The sequence below is a fragment of the Squalius cephalus genome, assembly GCF_949319135.1.
Source record: "Squalius cephalus genome assembly, chromosome: 12".
Classification (NCBI taxonomy): Eukaryota; Metazoa; Chordata; class Actinopteri; order Cypriniformes; family Leuciscidae; genus Squalius; species Squalius cephalus.
Window position 1 is genome coordinate 15,276,094 of NC_137133.1, and position 25,182 is coordinate 15,301,275.

At 39.4% G+C, this 25,182-nt stretch overlaps 2 protein-coding genes across 5 annotated transcripts in view; one reads left to right on the forward strand and one right to left on the reverse strand.

Annotated features, from left to right (window-relative positions):
• Positions 1 to 25,182, reverse strand: part of ralgps2 (Ral GEF with PH domain and SH3 binding motif 2) — a 134,455-nt gene that overhangs the window by 23,020 nt on the left and 86,253 nt on the right. The gene's annotated exons all lie outside the window — the stretch shown is intronic.
• angptl1a (angiopoietin-like 1a) lies at positions 1,829 to 18,858 on the forward strand. 2 transcript variants are annotated; one of them, XM_079888776.1, is made up of 5 exons: positions 1,829 to 2,147; positions 10,868 to 11,761; positions 15,585 to 15,778; positions 16,739 to 17,009; positions 18,116 to 18,858. In XM_079888776.1, exons 2-5 carry the CDS (start codon positions 10,972 to 10,974, stop codon positions 18,301 to 18,303), a joined length of 1,443 nt encoding a protein of 480 aa, XP_079744902.1. In that variant the 5' UTR covers positions 1,829 to 2,147; positions 10,868 to 10,971; the 3' UTR covers positions 18,304 to 18,858. The 2 variants fall into 2 exon arrangements, with proteins under 2 accessions (XP_079744902.1, XP_079744901.1); XM_079888775.1 differs by having other exon boundaries at positions 2,042 to 2,163.

Consider the following 25,182-nt stretch of genomic DNA (forward strand, 5'->3'; position numbering starts at 1 on the left):
TTACTGACCCCAACTATTTGAACAGTAGTGCATGTCATTTTACCATTGGTGCAATGTATAAAGTGAAAGAGCGTGAGACAAGAAGAGAGATGACTGCTTTGTGAATGTCAGACAAAGCTCAGGCACAAGCTAAATATTATTGTGGGAAAGCAGAACGGGAGAAAATCTACCGAACAGGAGACGTCTGTCCATTTCCTTAACACCTCATTTAGGAGGGTGAAGTCCAGCCATTCAGGCATCACACTTCCATTTAAACACCTCTGGCGATCACTCACTCACTCACACACACACTAAAAATAATACATAAATGACAAACTCATACTCAAACTATACTACAGACCAGAGATCAAACAACCAAAGAGTTTTCTCTGTAAGATCAAAATAAGACACACATTGACAGAGTTGATAGGGAAACATTTCTGTATGAAATTATTTCACAAAAAGAATAATCAATTCTTCCTTCTAGAACATGCTGTCAATAACGACTTTTACACATAAATTTGACCTGTCCCTCAGTTCGTTACAACAAATAAAAACAATTGTATGCAATTACTGCAATTAATGTAAGTTTTTACAGTTACAGGGGCATAGAAAGTATACATATGCAGCTTAAATTTAGTTATAAACCTTATATTCCATAATGCTTCAGTAAAATGTAAAAATGGCCTTTATCAGTAAGACTACTGTTCAAGGATGGACTTCTGTTTAATGCGTTACTGACATAATTCTTGCGAGTGGAAAAATTTGCATGTTAATGAATTTACAGAATACATTTGCATGTATTATGTAAAAAAAGAGAGTTTACTGTCATTACACGGTCCTGAAAGCAGTTGAAAGACTTACTTAGTGAGCGATTTTACCACACTAGTCACATGTAAGCACATAATATAATATGTTTATATCTTTGTGGTTATACATTCAAAATAATGTCTACTTAAACGTGTTCATCCCAGAGACCTCTATTCCTTAAAACTAACCTTAACTCACACTTACATCATGTTGTTCCAAACTTGTGACATTCTTTCTAAAATATTTTTTTTAGAGAATGTTTCAATTATGTTTGTCAATACAAAGAAAGTCAATGACTTGACATTGTATGGACAAAAAACAAAAGATATTTCTTTAAAATATCGTCCTTTAAGTCCCACTGAAGTCCGTCAGTCATACAATTTTGGAACAACATGATGGTGAGCAAATCGTGAATTTTGATCTATGAGCGAACCATCCCTATAAAGATCTTTCTGAAGATCCGACAAGAGCCAAACACACAAATAGTCGTGACTGCACACAAACAGCACTACTGCTATAAATTCATACTAGGAAACAAGGGAAGGACATTCTGGTGGCATTGGACAGATTGTTCAAACACATGCTCAACACTGTCCAAATGATCCTCAGTTTCCTCCTTCCATTTTAAACAAACATCTGAGAGACATGCATGGGTAGATCATTATCTATTCAACTTGTGCCATCCTGTCAGGACTCCTGAAAGCATGTGCGTTTAGCAAGACCATAGGAAGAAATCAGTGGAGTCCCGTGCAGCTGGGCTGTAAGCGAAAGCAGTCCTCTCCGTCTCCACAAAGACCACAAGCCTATTCTCCCTGAGTTCAGAGAGATCCCTGTCCACCGCTTGCTGTTCCCTCCTCCTCCTTCCCTGAAGAATGAGAGGTTTGACGGGAGGTGAAATTTTAGAAGGGGTCGAGTCATTCTGTCTCTATTTCAGCACCCGTTACATCAGAGGAGGAGTTAGGCTCTTCCCTCCAAAAAAGAGAAGGAGAAAAGGAAGAGGGAAAAAAAACATGCCCCGATCCCCTCCATCTACCCCCTCCCTCATCCTTCATGAAAAACTGGAGTTGCTGTCCGAGAGTTCCTCAGTCTCCAGAAAGTAGCTGAAGGGTTCCAGAGCGCACTGCCCCAGATCCCGTGAACCCTCGGACAGGAGCTCGCTACTAGGCTGAGCAGCGTCCTGGGCACTGGGGATCCAAAACCACGAGAGCTTTGAGGGGGAGGCCTTAATATCCTTGGATACAAGAGATGTGTGCAACTTTAAGGACTTTTAGAGAGCCACTGGGAGAATAAGGAATCACGGAAGACACCAAGGACCGGTGAACCACAAGGATCTCAACAGAAAACAAACGGCAATAAAGGTCAGAAGACACCTGGGTAAAAGTTCTTCACTCACTTATGTTTTTTTTTCTTCTACATACATTTTCTCTGATATTTCATTTTTCATCCCTCAATCTGTCAGCAGCTGGAAGTTTACCTTCATTTTTGTTTGGAACATGCCTCTACCTGTACATTCAATGTGCATTTTTTGTTTTTCTGAACAAATTCCTTAATTTACTGACCTGTGCGCTCAGCCTGGGTACGGGTGGGCCAAATGGTCTGGTCATAGGGTCGTTCCGAGAGTTAGCATTGGATTACTTTTGTCTTTCTTCATAATCAAGAGCAGGAAAGTAGGACAAACATCAAAGGCAGAGAATTACCCAGAATTTCGCCTCTTATTCTGTTTGTTTACTTTTCAGAAAACGAGATGGGTTTGACTCGGTGTTTTCTGGTCCACTTCGAGGTCATGCATTGGGGGCAAATGCATCTGGATGGGTGTGTTTGTTTGCTTGGTTAAGAGCTGCTCTCTCAGCATGTTTTGAGACTGATACTCTCACAGAGATTCCAACTGTGCTATCTAAAACATTGCCGGCTACTCTGAGGCTTGTGTCTTGTGGCTTTTCTTGTACTGTGAAGGCTGTATTTTGTGGATTCCGTCTTATTTTGAGGAATGTGGTTTGTGGATTCTATTGTAGCATGTTGTAGATGTTTCTTGGTTGCCTGGTGCTCCTCACGGTTCCTCTGGCTGAAGCTCTTGGAAATATGGCTTACTGAGCGTCTATGCACTGTTTGTAGGGGATAAGGGACTCTATTCATAAAAAAAATTAGTTAAAGAAAACAAACCTACAAAGACAGAAGGTCGTTTTACACTAACCACTTCCTCATGTAGAAACGTCTACCTTCTCTCGTTGCGCACACACTCTCTGATTTGACACAGGGCATTCTGAAGGCTAATCACAAACCTAGTGTGTGTTGTAGCACCATTACCCATAGTGCCCTGCTGCCGTCAGCCACACAAGGAACAGCACCAGTAGACATCAATTTGAACAAAATCAAATGTTGTAAATAAAGATGAAGAGGACATAATCTTACGTACAGAAAGAAATAGAATGCAGTGGTCTTATCATGTTTAACTAGTTTTTTTACTTAGTGTGTCATGTAACGTGGTGCAATAAAAACAGTGAGATGTGATGCACGAACATGTCCTGTGTAAACACATTGTGCAGATAACCGTAATAGTGAAACCAAACCAAATGGCTAAAATGTGAAGTTAGAGGTTAGAAAAACATGTTTCCTCTGAGAGTCATAAAGCTAACTAAAATCCGCTCACAGAAAAAGCCGCTGCTCTTGGACGAAGTTCCATGTCATTACTCTTCAGAGAACATTCCGTGCTGAAGTGTGGGCACATGGTTCACCTGTAGCACATTTCTGTCTTTCACACTAAAAGACACTACGAGCATTTTGTTAAACTGTAGAGAGATGCTGAAATGGGAAAACGTATGAAATACTTTAACTGAAGGGGTGACAGTTGAATGTGATGCCAAAGACTGCCATTGTTCAGATTTAATGGTCAATTCCTGTGGGTACTGGTGATGAATCACATCTGTGATGTTCGCGTGTCGTGAGCCTCTTTAAACGCATACAGATAACACATTGGGGATGTTATTTATTCATTTTAATTAATCATTAATCTAAAAACACATATGAATTTTAAAGCTGCATCATATTTTGTCAGAGAACTTCAGGCAGCAGAACTGATTCTAGATTTGCATTTCATGAAGGAAATATTAGAATGTGCACACATTCCAGCAATGTCAATTGAAGAAGTTTCAAACTTTAATCTTAAAAGTTCTTAAAAACTGTCAAATAATAGAAAGCACACCTAAATATACCAATAAAACAAGGTTTTAATGTGGTCTGGGCTGAATTAATTCCACAAAAAAATGATGATGAGATGAAGAAAAAGTAGTAAGATGAATTTCAATACACCCTTGCACGTAACAGATAAGATCCAGCACTTCTCTCATAGAAAGTGTTCCGTTTATCGTCTTCCTTTCAACAGGTTAAAACAGAAAAATACAAGCATTGCTTGTTCTCATCTGCAGCACTAAGGTAATTGGAAACATGTGGAGATGAATTTGGCCTTTTGCAGATATACACACGGCGTCAAGATTTCAGGCTTCCTTCTTCCTCGGCTGTCTGTCATTTTAGCAGCCACAATCTACTCTGTCTCAGACAATTTTTCCAAATATGATATTCTCTTAAAATCTAAGCCTGGAATGGCCCACACTTTCATCTGCAACTGCTGCAATCTTACTCACCATACTAAAACAGAGCCCAATAAAAATTCCAAGCTAAACGTGAGAGCGATTTAAAGATTTGGGAATAAAGTGAATGCAAAATCGCATAAAGATTTGAAGGAAACTCGACTGCTGTCCAACTAAGGGTCAACGACATGATGCTAATTTGTCTTATCAATTCATTCAAAAATACAATTACATCATGCAATAAATAACTTTACCACAATTCTATGATGAGCATGTTTTTAGTTTCAAAATTAAAATTAATTTTGATAAAAGTCATGTGGTGCAACCAACATGCAGGCAAGAAGGTCAATAAGTCTTAAAATATTAGATCATTTGCCATTTTTTATGAAAAGACAAGCTCAGTTCATGTTGTAAAATGTCATGTGGTGCAACCTTTCAAAAACAATACTTTGTACACTTACATGCATTCAAGGTTTAGGGAAAATCTGCTATTACTTTTTACTTGCTGGTTACACCACATTTTAGTGATCGAACATCAACTTTTCTTTAAAATGTTATGAAACATTTTCAAAACAATGTGGAAGCAAATACAAGGAGTATTAACCTACGAATTTTAACCATGTGTTTTAAGCCTATTCTTTTTCTTTATGTCAACATTTTTATTTGTCATTGATTTACTGAAAATGATTGACTTTCTAGCTGTCAACATGTTCAGTGTGATCATCCCTTAAGCCTGATTTAGCTTTGTACAAGCAAACTGGAGAAAACGTTCTGCTCTGTCTCTCATGACTCGCAAGTTCCCACAATATAAGCAAGTTTTGAGCAAAATGAAGCTTCTGAGAGGCTTTAAAAAAGGGTTTGTGGGTGGTGATCAGGACCAAGGTATGAGCCTTCCAAACCACGTTCAGTGAAAAGCTGCATTCTCTAGGACAGGACTGCTTCTTTTTCCTGCTCTCTCTTTTCTTTAGCTGTGGGCTCCAAACTCAATTAAAGTTCCCACATGCCCAGATCTCACTTCATAAATTCATTACATCATGCCCTGTCGGTCTCCATTCTGCCAGCAGTCATTTCCTTCTGCACTCCTTGGGATGGAGTTAAAAACTGCAACTTGGGGCATGTTTTCCAATCTCATATAACGTCTTTTCCTCCTTCCTTGCTCTTACGCTCTCTTCCAATCTTACTAATTTTGTCAGCGTCTCCTCCTGATTGAACAAGAGCGTAAGCCATGCTAAAAAATAAAAAATACTACCATGCTGACAAACGTGGCCCATGTGTGATGCATTTATTGTACAGACTTATTTCAGATTATAACAGAAAGCTGCTGTTTGTGTAGTCATCTTTCTCTCGTGTTGTTCCAATATAACGAATTTCATGAAGAACAGCAGAACGAGAATTCTCTTCTGTTTACTCTCAAAGCTTCTGTTTCCAACAGTGCTGCCTCATGCATCCTAACAAATTCAGTACGTTCCCTCATTTGTCCCTGTCATTCCCTCCAATTCCCTCCTGTCATTCCATCACTCAAGTTGTTTCTCTTTCTTCTCCTTTCTTTCTTTTTTTTTTTCTTCCTTGCTTTCTCATTATGAAATATTTTTTGAAGTGCGTCTATGTGTTTACTGGACTGGCTGCCGTCATCTTGGGAAAGTCTGACAGCCAGATGTGGAATTCTTAGATATATTTTTCAAAAAATACATTCTCTTTCAAGGAAAACAGATAAATTCTATTTAACTACCAAAATGTATGCATTTGTGTGTAAATGCATGTGGTAAAACGGCAGCAATGGCTGATGGCATGAGCAAGGTAGGATTAGAGTTGTCTGGCTTTTGAGATTAGCTTTTAAGAGTCTCTTTACAATATCTCAAAAACTGTTGGTCAGAGCCGGGGATTGTTGTGGACCACTATACTGTCAAAGTAACTGCAGTGTTATTAATGTAACATCTTGTTGAGTCATGGAAACCACAGACTGGTCTCTTAAAATTTTATGGAGCTAGTTGTTGGGTTGACTAGCTCAGATCTTATTTCTTTCAAAGTTCAGTGACTAATCATATAAACGTAAAATTGGCCATCTTGTACAAACAGCTACATTCATTAGGATGTAAACAGCAACTAACTCTGGAACGTGATTAGAGATTTAGGTAACATCAGTTACACTATACTGCATTATAAACCATTATGTTTGTCTTGGGACTTATTTGCTTTACAAATAAAATAAAAATCTTTATAAGTATTTCTCTAAATTTTTCCTCACCGCATTCTCCAAGGAACACAGCGTTTTAAGACGCTTCGTATCCTTGTCTAAACTTTCCAGCAATAACCTTTTGTCTCATAAAACTGTTCAAACTGACACTCAGCTCATTGAACTAATAAACTTTGCAAGAAAAATACGGGACTTTATAGTCCCATATCAAAGCTTTCTCAACAAGAGTACAAACACCCTTAACAAAACACCTTATATATTACCCGCTGTTTTCTAGTTAACCGTTTAAACAGCTCTCAACTGCCCAATCAAATTTTGACTTGAAACAGCTGACCAGAAATCAAAGACACTTGGGCATAAATCCCACAAAAACAAGAGCTCAAACTCTTTTACTCACTTCAGAGGAAGTCAATAATGTCATGCCAGACACCACAGGCTGAAATGAGGAGCTGGGCGCTAAGCGAAGAGAAAGGGAATGAGCTAACGACTGAGCTCAGATCCAACCCTAAGCACAGCCAAGGAAAAACAGCTCCTGGTGGCCCACCAAAGCACATCGCACACAAGCAGGCCAGCCAGAAAGCAGCGTTTGCCATTGTGAAATTATCCACAAGTAACTGAATAGATGATTAGATGAATCGACCAGGAATAGTTTGGCTTTTGAAAGAGCTTTTTCATCATCTACATGCGTATTCGGAAAGGTTCTTATAAAGCCAAAGCCATAAACGCAACAGAGCAGATGCTGATGTCAGCATCAACCCTATAGAGTGTTGTTAATAAGGCCAGACAAGAAGGTGCCATGCTGGACTCTTCAGCTCTACATGCTGGAATTACAAATGACACTTACTGTAAAGACATTGAGTACATTAGAATAGATGGTGATCAAGTATAAATAACAAAGATGGAACAGTAAAAAGAGAGTGTGAGAGAGAATTGGCAAATCTGCCTTCCAAGACGCAAGTATAAACAAAACTCAGTAGCTATCCCTCTCTCTAAGCTGAGCTTTACAAAAAAATACTCTTGAGGAATAAAGGATTTTGGCAGCACTCTGTAAAAATATGGAATAAGTGAGACTTTATTACTAAAACAAATGTGTCCAGGCAAATACCCTTCTTCTGGGTATTTGTAAGATGGATAACTGAGACAAAAACAGGACTGAGGAAAAGCTGATTTCTGTGATGAACTATAAAATGAACCCAGGGACCCCGTTTAACCGAGTTTTGTTTGTACAGCAGGTTCCATAATGATATTCCGGTTGTTCACAGTATGCGTTACTGCGACCGGAAACAGTAAGACAGAGCGCAATGGAACATATTGCAGTGGTATCGAGATGTAGATTTAAAAGTTCAACTACTTTTTAACCACATTTTAACCTAGGCACTGATGGTGTGAGACGCTGATAAAGTTGTAAGATACATTGCAACGTCAAAGACATCCATTAGTACATAATTCCAAAGAAATACAACCAACACAGCTGGAAAAAAGAACGTTTTGATTTAGCTTTTTAACTGCAAAATGGGCTGACGCCTTTGACTGTTCACGAGCGCCTTGTTTTTAAGATGGCATGTCGAGATCCTTGGTTCTTTCCAATGATCAGTACTGCGCCTCAAAGTTTAAAATGCAAAAAAAAAAAAAAAAGTCGTGAACAACCTCTAATTCTGCCCAATGTAGTGGAACCGCTGGGATTTAGTCTTTGACAGCCAGCATGACTGATGTTAGCAGAGTCAAACCCAATGAAACCAAGAACACGGATTAAATGTTAATGTGCTACACTTGTCGGTGACATCATAACAGTGATACTGACTTTGTAAAAACATCAGAGGAACCCAAGGGTATCAGAACAGTCTGGAAGCCATTCTGGAAGCTCTATGAATTATTGCTATTAACAACACATGAAGAGCCAATTGGCTGGAACAGTAGAGGATCACAGCTGTCCATACATCACATCAAGGCTAAAAGAGGATGATGAAATGAACCATGGGAACAGTGAGTAGACTGTACAGAGTGTTGAGCTGTATTACTCAGATGGGTGGGGAAAGGATAGGGAGCCATTGGGATCACCATAGAGCAGTGTTGGTACTAAGCAACAGCCAAATCAAGAACAAAGTTGACAAAATCCACATTTAAAAACGAATTACATTAATCTAAGCTTGCTAGTTAACTGGTTATCCTAGCTACTGACAGCTCTAGTGCGAGTGCTAGTCGACAATGCGAGAATTCTGACAGCTCAGAGGAGCAAACCATTTATACTGAAAACTGTTGTAACAACTGACGAAAATGTTAATATTTACATTTATTCATTTGGCAGACTCTTGCTTTTTCCAAACGTGAAAGTCAAATATACAGGTCAAAATACACACAGATTGTGTGTTCCCTGCAACATTACTAGCTGAGCTATAGAAATTGAAAACAGTTAAATGAGACATTGAGACAAAAATGTTATGCTAATCAAAAGCAGAATTGCACATTAACATCTTGTGTAGCCCACGAGCAATCACATACCTTAGTTGTCTATTACTATTTATTAGTGACGGTGAAAGGTCGAGAGACTGCATAATGGAGACAAATGCAGCCTTCCGTTTTATGGCTGAAGGGAGAGAGAGAAAAATAAGCAAATTAGAAGGTAAGAGTTTTCCTCTCAATCCCTCAGGTTAGCATCTGAACCACTACGTCCTGAATTGTTCGGTTTTGGCATTGGACGACATTTTCACATCTGTTCTGGATATGTTAGCTGCCCATTACTACGCCCAAGCCAAAATATTTTGAATTGTTTTTCCTGTGTGATTGTGAAAAATGACAGGAGGGAATCCAGTTGACTTAGTGTCCATTGATAGTTAGAGATAATTAGGTTGAGTAAGTCAGGTCCCTGAAGTAGAGAGCGAGAGAAAGTGATGAAAATGAAGACAGACACAAATGGAGACAAATCATCAGGTTTCTGGACAACACAAGATCTTTTTTTTTCCCATGAAGTCAGGTTCAAGGCCAGGTGTCTTGTTTGGCAGAGCAGCCAGAAGGACAATTATGTATGTGACCCACTTTCTCCACTATAGCCCAGACTTTTCCTTAAAACCTTGTCTTACACAATTCTCACTTTCTAATCTCTTCACTCCACACATCATGCTTCACAAAGTCTGTAGCCTGCAGTGTCAAATTGCTCCAGCGTGTATGATTAGTTCAGAGCCGATTAGGCTGCGTTTGGCTGTGGCTTTCATTTCACTTTATGCTTTGAAAGACAGAGCCAGTAGTTTTGAAACTCACCCCTAAGCATAGGTTAGCTTTAGATTACTGACTACATTCAGTTAGAACCAGACGGTAGAGCCTTCAAGCAAACAAAATATAAAGTTAAATTAAACAAAGTTATAAAATAAAGGAACTGAGGAAGAGAGCAGGATAAAAACTCTATAGAGGCCACTGACCTGGTTCAGTTTAACAAGTAAAGGAAAGGCAGACTAAACTGCTTACAGCCTACAGTATATAAGGCCCTGATTAGCATTAAAAAGTCTGGTTCTTTCAGACAAGACAGACACACTTTTGGTCTCGCAACAGCACAGATGGCAGAATTGCTGACTGAAAAATGTGTGTCTGTATAAACAGGCAGGGGAACCCGGAGCGAGCACATCTAGGTGTTGATGAAAAGCAGAGCTCAGCATGGAGGGAAAGGTGATACTGGGATTAGAGGAGCCTAACGCAGCTCCTGGTGAGTGCTGCAATGCCAAAGACTGAAGACATGCTGGGATACTCAGAGTGGGAGATTGTTAAATACTGAACTCTTCAGAGTGGGATACACAGCAGGATGTAAGAGCACCTAGGAATTTGATCCACTGAACCCTGTAGAGAAGGGGGTGGTGAGTTACAGAGTAGGAGTTACAAGGCTGGGAGAATGGTTATAGTCCACACTGAAGATGGGTTTTGTGTATAAAATGCCATGGTGATGACATCAGAGGAGTGATGATCTGTTAGCAAAGGATGTGAAACATCTGGATATGGGCAAGTGTTAGTGGAGGATGTGAAGCATACGTGTGTTTGATTTAAGTGTCTGAGACAAGATTGAATAGCACCAGGGTGCCTGTGAGAACAGAAGGAGTAAAGGTTGTACACCATGCTGAACTGCTAATACACATACTTTTCATGGCAGCATTCCATTAAAACATTGAAAGAAACAAAAACACTCCAGCCTTGTCGATGTGTAGAACAGTAAAAGTTAATGCAAAAATCTTACTATGCCATGTGTAAGAAAGTTTTAAAGGTAAATTGACGATGTGCAAGATTGCTGATTGGCGGCTGATTTTCTCTCTCTTTACAGGTGAATAGTTGGATTGGAGGAGACTGTCTGGAGGTTGAGGAAGAGAAGAGTAAACAGAAGAAAAAAGCAACCAAAAAGTAGGTGAGGTGATAATAGACGCAACCATGAGATGTGTAACATGGTGCATGGGCATCATGCTCTGCCTCTCCATCTGCTTGCTCAGCAAGTGCCACTCAGGAAATGAACTAACGCAATCTCGACAACGGCGAGCACCTGCCGATGACTCCAAGAAATGCTCCTACACTTTCCTGATGCCCCAGCAGAAGATCACAGGCCCGATCTGCGCCTCTGCTACTGGACCTGAACCAGACAAAGACCGGGTGACACGTATGGACATTGCTGATGTGCGGGAGGTCCTTTCCAAGCAGCGACGGGAGATTGAAATGCTGCAACTAGTGGCAGACGTGGACGGGAACTTGGTAAATGAGATGAAGCTTCTACGCAAAGAGTCTCGTAACATGAATTCCAGAGTGACACAGCTCTACATGCAGCTGCTTCATGAAATCATCCGCAAGAGGGACAACTCCCTAGAACTGGCGCAGCTGGAGAACCGCATATTGAACGTCACCACGGAGATGCTCCGACTGGCCTCCCGTTACAAAGAGTTGGAGCTGCGTTTTGCAGGCCTTGCTGGCACAGTCAACAACCAATCGGTGCTCATCGCTGCCCTTGAGGAGCGCTGTCTCCGTGGATATGGACGTCAAGATCTGCCGGCCGTGCCTCCGCTGGTTCAGGTGGTGCCGGAGAGTATTCCGGCCAACAACAACCGCTTCACCAATGAGATTCAGAGAGACAACAACAACCGAGCATTTCCTAGAGGATCACGAATGGACGCCCCAACACCCGACCCGCTGGGAATCCCACCACCCCCACAGGGCACCCTCACTTCAGATGGTAAGTGACAAGGGACAGGGAGACAAAATCACTTGAAATATGTGACAGAATTCTGGAAGCTCTTATTAAGTCAAGCCACGTGTTTCACAATCTTACCACAGAGTAAAAAATAAAAAAAAAGACTATGTATTGACGGGTAGCAGTCAGGAGCCAGTATCATTGTAGGCACTGAAAAAGTTTGCAAAAGGTAGCTGCAAATGAGGCACTTATGACCAACCTTCTGAAACCTAAAATAACAAATTGGACTTAACTGTGCCACTAAAGACATTGCTCACCCCTGATGGCACTACATGTTTCCAATGAGAGTGGCATTGAGATCTCATCCTCCAAAAGCATGAACACATAGCCAGTAACAGCTAATGCACTGTTGTAATGCCAAAAGTTACTGAGACAAATCACAGAATCCTCTATTCTGCTCCTGCAGAATCCTCTCTGGCAGCCCATGAAAACAAAATATGAGCTCATGGATTCCTGAGCGCACACGTGAAAACATGCACTCACACTAGCCTCCTGGAAAAATCTGTAGATTTAAGAGGGTCAGAGGAGAGTGAAGTGGAGGAAATGGTAGTCTAAGCTGGATTGGGCTTCTGTATGCCTACTCTATAAATGCATCAAAATGTATCTGTCCAGTGAGGAGTGAAGATACACATAGGAACAAGAACATGCAACATAAAAGCAACAAGATGTCTTCAAGCACTTACCCAGCAAAACTCAAAAAAACATTTTCCCTCCTTCACACACATGCAAGATAGTGATGCCGCCTCTGTTAACAAATCTAAACTTAAAAGCAATTTACATGACCATGTGTTCCAAGAAAAAAGTTGCAACAAAAATGGGGCAAGCTGTTGTTATATCAGACAATGAAAGCATTATACATCAGACAGACAATGAGAAAAAAATGGGTGCCAGTGTAAGCAAGCACATCCCTCTAGGTATACCACTTCTGCCATCATCTATGACTACTAAAAGACAGAGTGAGAGAGACACATACTTTGAGAGTACATATGAAATTTCCATTCTTGAAGACGTTTTTACTGTACAAGACAAATAAATCAGAAATGCCATTGTTGCATTGTTACAGCACTTTAAGCTAAGCTTAATGGCATAAACACTTATGTAGCACTCAGCTTTGCATCTTCAGTAGATTACATACAAAATACATTTTGCAAAGATTTAATTTTATTCACTCAAAAATGCAGGTTTGTCTGAGTTTGCTCTCTCTCGTTCTGCACTTCCTAGCAGTATAAGGTCGACATTTATGCTGCCACTTTCAAAACTACATCCCTGCTTGACAGGTTTTACAACCATGTAACTGTCAGTAAAAGGCAAAACCATAAAACACAACTTTACTGCACACACAGAGGACTAAATGTGAAATAGAGAGGGGGAACGATCTGTGTGTGTATGAGAAATGAAGCTTGTAAATCTATTACTTAAAAGGAATTCATTGAATTTGTAACTTAAGAGAGAGGTAAACCCATGCTTGCGACATGTATAGTTACCAGCACAAGGGCAGCAGCCCCGCTCCAAAACTTAATGAGCTACCTGGATGTATAAAGCCTATATAGGGAGCTATCTTCAAAGACAACAGAACCTCATAAATGTTTGATTTAAAATGCTTTTTCAAACATGTAAAATAGTGTTCCTTAAGCGATAATCGGCTAATTCTCAGCTAATGTCAGCTGACATTAGCATGCTGATAAGCTTTACTTTTTAATACTGAATCTAATGTAGAAATGTTTATAATAAACATTTTGCTTGAACTCGGTTCACAATTTCAGCAAAAAATAGTTAACGAAAAAAAAAAAAAATCAACAGAGATAATCACAAAATTAATTTGGGATTGTTTACAATGAGGCCTTAGAATTTGGCCAAAACCAGGTATTTTTATGGCAGCGTCCTTTAGCCTTCACATAGAGAGCACAGCTATGACACCTAAAAACGCTATCTAGGTGGGCAGCTCACTTGGTTTTGAAACATAGAGAAAAAAATAATTTTGACTGTAACCTCATGACATCCTTCAACACAATGGAAAACATTTCTCCAAAGAAGCACTTATACTTTGAAAGACCAAATATGCAGGCATGTGGAAGTGTGATATGGTGAATTTGGACAACAGCCTTCAGTGTATAAATATTACAACCATCAAACATTTACAAACACAACCTCCAGTGGTAGGTCTCTCCAATTCCCATCTTTTTCACATACCCACATTTCACAATAAACAATATCCACTGCTTATCCAGCAGATCTTCAGTCTGAACCAAAGACTTAAACAATGATACAATCTCTAAGTTCCTGAAGCAAACGGCTCCAGAGTCCAGGCTCTCATGCGGCCAAGGCAACTCAATAGGGCCCGATTCTCTCGTGACTGACCACTAATGACAGCTCAGTATAGCCCACTTCACCTCAGAACACAGAGAATTACAACCGCAGCTGACCAAAGCAAAACACTCTTCTAACCTCTGGGGTTGTACAGTACTATTTCTTTTTGGCCAATGAAGATGTATCATTACTGTAAAAAAACAAAACAAAAAAACAGTAGCTGCTCAGAGAGTAGTATTGGATGACTAAGACTCAGTTCTGTTTGAGGGTCCTCCTGGACCCAAGCAGAGAAAACGCCCATTCTCCCCACTCTGCCGATGCCTGCCGCTCGAAGCCGCCGGCACAATGCCTGTCTGTATGAGCTCAATGGCTGTCATTCATGGACAGGCGGTCAGGGCCACACTGGGACCTGGCTGGTTAACACAGCTGTTTCAGCACAGCAAGAGCTACTGAAGAACTTCCTCTCAACACAGGAAAACTCCTCTTATACAACACACCAACCATATCGCCCAAAAGGGCCTTTGGCAAAGGGGAATCTCGCTTTCTTCCTCTCTCATTCTACATCTCTGGCTCACCCCTATATGACTGATAATGATTTTAGCTTAAGCTCAAGTATAGAGGAAAAAGAAAAATAAGCGGAAAATAACCAAAGGAAGAGGGAGTCGCAGAAGGCCTGAGCTGGTGTCTGGGCATGGTAACTTCATCAGGACAAAGAAGGGTATTTATCTTTCAGCCAAATCTTGAAGTGCTGGGAGATCCCAGGGCAGAGATGATGAGTCCAGAGACCAGGGAGAGCATTCAGTTAAGACAACAGTGTCTCTCTATGGTCAGGAAAACTCCCTAAACTGATCCAAGCCCTCTATATTAAGTGTCCCAAATATAGCAGGTCCGAATCCCGATCAAAGCCACCTAAACACAGAGACACTGGAACCAGCCAGTACCTTTTACAGTGTTAAGGCCCATTTCAACAGGAGCAATAACTATTAACATACCCACCAAAAGATGGTAACATTGTTTATTATAAGCATGTGTTCCAGTTAAATTGTCTGTTTCTTTAAATGCTCAAGCCCTTTAAAGTTGGGTGGATTTTGATAGGCTGTCAATATTTTTATTGTTCATCAGCATGATGAAATAGTTCCAAATGGGATTCCAATGTTATTATTCCTCTGTGGCATTATTGTTATAGCTGTGGTGTGGACATACATGGACAAAAATCTATAGAGAATATGATTATTTTAAATATTCCAATTAGTCAATGTTGGGGATGACCTGCTTGAGCTGCATGAGATTAATCAGATATACAGTATACACAACACAAGCATAATATTACAACAAAATAATGCGAACGCACAAGTGAACCAGAACTAATTTACGTGCTAGAAGGAATGTGCAAGTCATGTTGGGAATACAAATGGTCTTCATCAATGTATCTGTACTGGTCCAGATATTATACACTGAAATGAGAAACCTAGTTTACTTTTCTCCCTGTCTTCCTCAGGCCCTTTCAGAGACTGTTTTCAGGTGCGGCAGGCGGGGCACAGCACCAGTGGGATGTATCTGTTGAAGGCAGAGGGTAGTGATAGACTGATTCAGGCCTGGTGTGAACATAAATTAGACAACGGAGGCTGGACCGTTTTTCAGCGAAGGAAAGATGGCTCGGTCAACTTCTTCAGGAACTGGGAGAACTACAAGGTAAGGACCCACAACACACAGACCAGAGCATGCTGCAAAAACTAAGAAACGAATGAGCAGTAAAGTCCTCTTTTTTTCCTAACTCTTTATCCAACTTTAGTAAGTCTAAACATCTGATAAGAATCAGGGAAATAGGGCAACCTCAAGAGACAGCCCCAGTGTCTGCATTTACATAACTGCTCCACATCCCTGTCATGTGAGTGTGTACGTGTAAGTGAATGTGTGAGATAGATGGAATGTGCAATGAGATTACCAGTAAGGCCCATTAGTGATTTACTAGTTCAGTTCTCAAGACTTTTCAGTTATATAGATTTGTCAGGGTTTTAGGTTATTGACCATTACATGAAAATAAGTAATGACTAATCAATATCAGGTAGAAATTTGATAATATTAGTGCATGGTAATAGATCATTGGTAAGAAATAAAACATCTAAGCTATGTATTCCACAACACGTTTTCACCTTTATTTGGGGAAACTATAGCTATAGAACTATAGCTGTGATACATGGGAGGCTTGTAGACCCAAAGCACATAATTCATTCCCTTTCCAAGAGCAATGGCCCGAAAATGACCATTTTCCCCCTGTACACTGCTGAAATCGGTGGAAAAATCTAGTTATGCCTTTCTAAAGTAGCTCTCAAGTTCCCTGCAAAGTCTGGCTTGGGAGTGTGACTTCACCGATTTTGTCAAAGTTGAGTGTGTTCACTTGCCAAATGAGTGAATTGTAAGTCCAGAGTTGAAGGCCTAGTACAGAAAAATACCTCAAATCCTCCTCACTGACACAAATGAAATGAAAACAAGTAAAATAACTGCACACAGCCGGGGGAGTACACATAAATCCACTAAGCGCACTCAAGACTTAGATGAACTATTTCCATTGGTGAAAAGATCAAACTTCTCTCTCACATACTCTGTCTCTATTACAGTTTCTCTTATTTCCTCACTCCTTCTCCCACACAGAAAGGCTTTGGGAACATAGATGGAGAGCACTGGCTGGGATTGGAGAACATCTATAACCTAGCCAAGCAGGGGGACTACAAATTGCTGGTGGAGCTGGAGGACTGGGTTGGGAAGAAGGTTTATGCAGAGTACAGCAGTTTCCGTCTGGAGTCTGAAAGTGAGGCCTTCAGATTGAGACTGGGCACCTACCAGGGCAATGCCGGAGACTCCCTCACAAGCCACAATGGAAAACCCTTCACAACGCTCGACCGGGATAAAGATGCCTTTACAGGTCAGATGCTAACAGCCAGTTAGAACAGTACCATTGCATATATAAAAAAAAACAAACAAAAAAACACTTATAGGCATTTAATATAAATACTTAAATATATAAAACCTTACTAGGGTTAGGAAAAAAATTATTGAAATTACAGTAAGTAGAATTTATTGAATTATTATGATTTATTTATTTTTTGCAAGTTAACAAAACATAGTAGTTTATACCATGTAAAAAAATCAATGGCATATATACACATACAGAAGAGAGAAAGGCATAAACAGGAAACAAAAACAGCTAAATATAAATATATCAATATAGTGATGTATGTAGGTACATTGGTAAGTTTGAGCAATGGGATATTTTAGTGATATCTAGATAGAGGCAGAGTTGAGACAATCTAGATCTAGATCTAGATTTGAGACAATCATATTAATAGTAATTACTACTACTACTACTACTACTACTACTACTACTACTAATAATAATAATAACAACAACAACAATAATAATAGTAGTAGTGGTATTAGTAGTAACAACAATAATATTCATAGTAATAATAATAGTAGGAGTAGTGGCAGCAGCATTGTAATTTATAATAATAATAATAATAATAATAATAATAATAATAATAATAATACATTTAGAGCACTCAATAAAATTATTGTAGATATACACTATTCTCTAGGCCTGGGAGCATAGATTTTAATTTAATTAAAATGTGAAAAAATTCAACAGGCAATGCATTCTGGGAAATGAAGAATCATGGTGTATGAAATAAAAGTTAATTTATAAAATATAAAAGAGCATATATAAAGTGTAAATATTTGTCTGCAAGGTCTATAAAACCCTGAAAAGGCATTTTCTTAACTTTCAGGCAAGCTTTTGTCAAGCCATCATTCCAAATGTCATACGACCCATGACAGCTCCAAAGCTAATAACGTCCCACTACAGATTTGATTGCCAATGATGCTTGATTCGTTTTATCGGGGACGCACCAAGAAACTGTACTTGAGTTCAAATGACAAGGGTTGTCTGGAATTGGTTCTGACATGAGCAAAAGCTTTGAAAAAGTGTTGTCATTCTCATTGTATTCTCTTCTCCATATTCTTCTATCACAGGCAACTGCGCTCATTTCCACAAAGGCGGCTGGTGGTACAACGCGTGTGGTCAAACCAATCTGAACGGCGTGTGGTACTCCGGTGGTGTGTATCGCAGCAAGTTCCAAGATGGGATCTTCTGGGCGGAGTATGGAGGCGGGTTCTACTCGCTCAAATCAGTCCGTATGATGATCCGGCCAATAGACTGAGGTTCACCCCAGGACCTCACCCTCATATCACATGAGTCTAAATTGCTTGAATGTACTCATAACTCACTTCAGCACTTATTTATAATCACACATTTATGTTTATGAGGACTGGCATGTATAGCACAGTATAGTCGTCATTGGTACCAACAGCATTACAAATCGTGAAAAGGAGTTAAAGGACATGTGTTTATCCAGACTTGAACACCGATGCCCTTTGGTCTGTTGAACAGTCCATCGAAATTCAGAGAAGACGACGTAAAAAAACTAAAAGTTGGAGTCGGATGACAATATGGTCAACTTCAGGATCTCCTGCTCTTCTCCATCTCTTAAATTTTTCTTTTACTGTTTTACTTCTTACATTCTTCTCCACTGCAATATCTTCATTGGTGTCTGTTCCTTCTGACTCTCCCTTGCTTGGACTGACGACTTCAAAGCCTCAATCGCAGGTTTTTAATCAAAGATCTTTGGCCTCTTGCTTTGGAGGCTTGTCTGTAACAGGACTAGCACTGGGCTCAACTGTTCGCCAGGCCCCGTCTGCATTCGGGGGTAATGTTGGTCTGTAAATATACTTCATGTTTTATAGTTGTTTGTTTTTGTAAGAGTTAATTTAAGGACTCACCTCCAATCTGCAGTATTCATTTGTTATTTATATATCAGTGATCTGTATTTATTACAGTTATAATCCTCCAATCATCTATGTAATCCCGACTATGATGCGCCATTGTGCTTTTGACAAACATCTGTATACTTTCACCAAAAGAGAGAGAATATTACATCCATGGTTGTAACCACCATGTAAATTGAAAGGGACACGCCCCCCAACTTCCAGCTTAGAGGTCAATCAATATGTGTTTTTCAATGTCTAAATCTTAAATTCAATGTTATTTTGTCCACAATATAATATATTTTCAAGTGAAACGATATTCAACAAGAAAAAAAACAGGGAACAACTTGATTTTAGTGGGAGTTGATAAGTGGACGTTAAAGCCAAACCAAATATGAGTTTGTTAAAATGTTTTTGTGGCCTAAGTGAAAGATAAAGTCGTTTCAGAGTATTATGAGCAAGCATTCAGAACTCTAGAATTGGCTTCATTTCAGTTAATGAGTTGAAATTTTAAGTGAATTGGTCATGCTTCACAGGAAGTGGAATTTATCGATCAAAAGTTAATTTATTAAATAAAGTATAAAACCCTTAAAAAGGCCTTTAGACTTTTATAACTTTCAGACAAGGCTTATTCAAGCCATCATTCAAAGTTTTGATGAATCTTCATTTTCTAGCTACACTTGTAGTTCTAACATATGGATTTCTTTGAATTTCAAATCATTTTAATTGTACTTCTTAAAATTCAAATTGCAATTCTGCATAGTGTTTTTGCAACCTAAGTGAAAGCAGAGGTAAATAGCAAAATTAATAATGTGCGCCAATAAATTGGTCACAATAAGACCATGAATGATAGTTATGTAAGTAAATGTGGTCAATTTTGATTTCATGTTGAGTTTTTCATTTGGTTCCTCTACCTTCATTATTTGGTTACACCACTTACTGGCTCACAAACCAGAAAAAAAAAGAATTTATGCTAGTCTTCCCTTATTAAAACACACAAACTGATTTACTCCATCAACAGGGGGACGGACACACTTATGTCAAATGTAATTTTGGTACGAATTAAATGAAACACATTTTTGTTTAAATGATCTCTGAATCCACTCTTAACGCTGCAACACTGAATAAAACAGTGTCCAAAAGTCTGAGTGAACCATTTTTTCGTACAGTATATATGGAGTCACAGCTGGCTTTTCAATTACACCATTGACTTTTCTGCAGTATGAGCAGGAGTGTGTGTGCGAGAGTGTTTGAGGCCGAAAGAAACAGAGATTTAATGTCAAAAGTATGCAGACATGTGAAAATGGGAGGACTACAGCACATAGAGACAATGAAAAACACATTTCAGCCGTCCAGTCACGAATGGAGGCGAGAGAGACCGAGACCGAGACGAGAGAGAGAGAGAAAAAGGGGGATCCAGAGGGAGGGAGAGAAAGATGGAGACAAAAGAGCAAGACATTCCTTCCATATAAAGTGCTTAGGTTACAGCTCCACAAAAGTGTATTTCATAAAAGTTATGCCTCCCTGTTCCCGGTTTCCCCAGCGGGACTATCTTTCAAACCGTCCTGGATCACTCACAGCCAAGCATCAAATTCTATCGGGAGAACACAGACACACACACTTAGAGAGGAGAGAGAGACACTGGCAGATGAAGTTCTGCGAGCGGCCTGCACTCTTTCGTCTGTTTCCCAGCATGCATCTCCCCACGGGACACCAATCACAGGCTTTCACACTATCCTGCATGTTGGCACATGAGAGTAAATACTCACACTTAGACAACAAGTGCAGTCTCCATCAGAATGTTATTTATTTATTTTTTTCTCGTAAAAGTTTTTCTAATACAGAGGCTGATGGTCACTAAAATCATCAACCGTGATGATTTGAGGTAAATGAAAAAAAAAAATGAAAAAAAAAAAAAAAAAGAGGTAAATGTACGTTTTGCCGTGTCGCGTGCAGTTAGCTTCAGAAATGTCATGCAGGGCGATTCACGTGTCCCAGAAGTCATTATTTAATCTGAAATCATGATTCGTTTTGATCCAAATCAGGGTTATTACTAACTAATACTATAAAAACACTTGTTTTAATGAAGCTGAAATAAAACCTAAAAAGATTCAACTAAATGAAAATTAGAAATGTCATCTTGGCAACTGAAATAAGTTTAAGTTGAAGCACTAAAATTACTAACTGGAAATAAATACAGACTAAAACTGAAATAAATAAATAAATAAATAAAACCTAAAAAGTAATACTTAAAATTAAACACCAACAAAAATGATAAAAACAAATAACGAAATTACAAAAAAAAAATTAACCAAAATTAAAATGAAACCTGAAGAAATATAAATAAATGCTTATTCAAAATATTAATACAAAAACATAATAGCACAGTATATAAAGAACAGTAAAATATCACTGATCAAATTATATTATATTGATGTGATTATTTCAATTATATTATGTTTTTCATGGTCTAAACTTATATTGCGACTTATATTGATATTGATCTTACGACAAAAAATTTACAGAACTGCATTTTGGGTAAGATTATAATGAATGCAAGTTTCATTGTTTCATTTATTAAAATACCCGATCATCTGACCCCATGTAAACTTTGTGTGTGTGTGGGTTGATGGGAGTTCCAGACAGTGTCTCTGCAGGGGGTGCTGGCATTGTGTGTGTGTGTGTGTGTGTGTGTGTCTACATTATTGGGACAAAATTGCCCCACAAAGATGGCAATATCTTAAAAAACAGCTTATAAATCATACTAAGTGATGTTTTCTTGAAAATGTAAAAATGCTAAAAGTTTTCTGTGATGGGTAGGTTTAGGGGTAGGGTTAGTGTAAGGGGATAGAATATACAGTTTGTACAGTATGACAATCATTATGTCTATGGAAAATCCCCATAAAACATGAAAACTCAATGTGTGTGTGTGCTGTGGTTGTCTGGTGGCCAGTGGGAAAACTGAGCACCTGTCAGCTCGACTGGAAAGATATTACAACCGATTAACCAGGAAGGTCATATAACACACACACACACACACACACACACACACACACGTTTACTTAAATGAGGACCACAGATGTCTCTTGCACTTAATATATTCAAATTATGAATACTAAAAACTAATCGAAAACCAACTGCCTTTATAGAAAAAAAACTTCACTTTTTTCAATTTTTCATTTGAAGACCATGCCAGATGTTGCCAATAGGAAGCTGTATCAGAATTGGGGGGGCATATTCATCCTCAAAGCACACACACACAAACACACACCAGACAATGGTTAAGATCAGTGAATATTCCCAAGGGCTCACAGAGTCCACAAGCAAACACACACACACACACACACACACACACACACACACACACACACACACACACACACACACACACACCCCTATGTGCATCCAGCTGGAAGCTTCGATCTGATCCTGTGTTTTCAGTAGGGAAATCCGGTTATAACAAAACACACAAACCATTTGGACACTGACCCGATCCTTTACCTCATCTTCCTCTCAAAAGCCTTCCAGCCAGTTTCTCACATTCAGACTGTGATGAAGCCGTCTGGATGTGTTCAGAGCCCACCCCTCACCTGAGCGCTTTCATAACACACCACAAATCACTGACTCTCTGATTGCCATAGCAGAAGTGAAAAGACCAAAGGGAGAATTCACCGACAATGAGTTAGGGTCGCTTATATACATAGTCTGTGTAGCTTTAGCACCAGACTCACTAAAGGAATTCTGAAGATTAGGCACATCATTTGCATGGGACAACACATCTTGCAAGCCAGTTCTGAGTGCTAGGTTATGGCAGATGCAGATGAAGACTACCATGAATTTGCATAATTTGCTGGAACTGTACAACATCAATCCAGGCACCTTCACTAGATCCTGTGACACATCCAGCTCTGGCTCCAGCTTCATATCCTACTCAAAATGACGGCCATCGCCAGATACTCACAATTCAAGAAGACTATTGAATTTTTATAACCAACACATTAATGTGATGAATTATTAAATAAACATATATGTGTCACGCATGGCTGCTGTTAATAATCGTACAACAAACAGGTGTAGAGCTAATTAATAAACGAGGAAACTAACTAGGAAATCAGGTAAACAGGAACGAATCAAACAGAGTGAAAATGAAACTGAACATAATCGTGAAACAGTGAAAAACTGAGCATAGGCTAATAGTTACAATTTGACAAGTATTATAAATTATAACTAGATGGCATATGCATGTAACTAGATGTAAATATGGCGTTTACATTAGAGCTGCCCTCGACTAAAGATTTGTCTAGGCATTCAAATTCAGGCCCTGAATGAATGTCTGTAAAAATTGTGATTGGAGCATCCATATAAATAATTCTACATGATTAAATGTAGGCTTCAATTAGATCGATATCGGTGATCGTATCGGCACATACTGCTCCCTGTGATCGACTCCAAAATTCCTGATCGGAGCATCCTTACCATTTACAGATTCGAAAGTTGTACTCTTATCTGCATGACCAAGTTTTTCAAGTTCTTTCCGCTGTTGGAAGAAATTCAAGTGATCGTGCTGGCACCTCCGGGTTAGTCCACACGAACACTTGGATATGCACCAATAATAGCACACATTTATCCAGGTTAACATTAGACCAACAGGCCATGCAAAGCGAAAAAACGTCAGGCTACTACTTGCATGCTTCAAATGATAAGCCATAGTTAGGTTGATGATTGATCGACTGGATTTCCTGCCTAACATACAGTAATTACCACATGGATCAGCCATGTTAGGATCTGTCTGTTAGAGAGTGCGTGACTTTTTCTGAGACTAACCGACTAATTCAAATTTGGTCAACTAAGTCTCTTCTCATCAACTAACGTTGGTCGACTATTAGAGGGCAGCTCTTGTTTATATAAATATGTATTTTCTTTGTGTTTTTAGCGCACTTCCACTGTTCTGTTGGTAGGGGGACATGGGTGAAAGAACATCCAGCAGGTCAAAATGAACAGTTTGAGTAGTATGGCCAAGTCTGAAGAACACAAGAGATCCTCCAGTTCTCTGCCTTAAATTCCTCCATCTTTTCTTTGAGGAAAGTGACTGGCAGTTCTTTATTGCAGTTTAGACCTCAAGTTGTACAAGAGAGCAGTATTTTCCTCTCTGCGTTCCAAAGAGCTTGGGAGTCCTCCAGCCCCGTACTAAACACATCAGGGCACACATGTGTAAGCACACAGTCAGTCTTGGTTCTGTTCATTTAAAGTTCAGTTATGGGATAATTCACCCAAAAACCAAAATTATCATCATTTACTCCCCATGCCATTCCAAACCTGTATGACTTTCTTTCTTCTGCAGAACTTGACCATTCAATGGTGTCCAAAACAACACTGGACCCTATTGACATTCATTGTATGGTGGTGGGAATGCAGAATGCAGACAAGTCCCCCTGTGTCATATGCAAATTTTTGGAGGCGTACATATTAATGATCCCGACTGTTGCGTCACAGTCGGTGTTATGTGGAGATTCGCCTATTTTTCAGGGGTGTTTTTCAAAAACGAGATTTCAAAAAGAACAAGAAAACAATGGTGTTTGAGACTCACTGTATGTCATGTCCATGTACTGAACTCTTGTTATTTAACTATGCCAAGATAAATTCAATTTCAAATTCTAGGGCACCTTTAAATAACTAAAAAAAAATCAGTTGCCTCAAAATAGCAACGCGCCAGAACACACCTCGTTTTCAGACCAGCACGCCCGTGGGTGCACAAATGGGCGCAAATGCATTTGCTATTTAAACAACGTGGCACAGGACGTGAAAATAATAACTGCGTCTGACTGAAACTAGCAAAAAACACTTGCGTCGTGCTTGGCGCTGCATTGCGCCGGGTGTAAGATAGGGCCCTAACTAGCATTTTCAGGTAAAATAAAATCTTCTATGGGTCACAATGACAAAACAACGGAAGGGTTGGAAGGGTCTTCTGTGATTTTTTTGTGTTGTGTTTGAGTAAATGATCAATGAATTTTGAACTTAAGGCATAACAACATTATAACGTAGACTATGAAATGTAGATATCAGTCGATATCTATTATGGTTCAGATATATTGTGCATCCTTAGATGTCAATTTAATACACTAACCAAGTCACCTAGGCCAGAGGTCTTCAACCATACTCCTGGAGACCCATTGCCTTGCAAAGTTTATATCCAACCTAATTTTCAAGCGATCCTGAAGAGCTTGATTAGCTGGTTCAGGAGTGTTTGATATTGGTTGGAGGTGAATTCTGCAGGA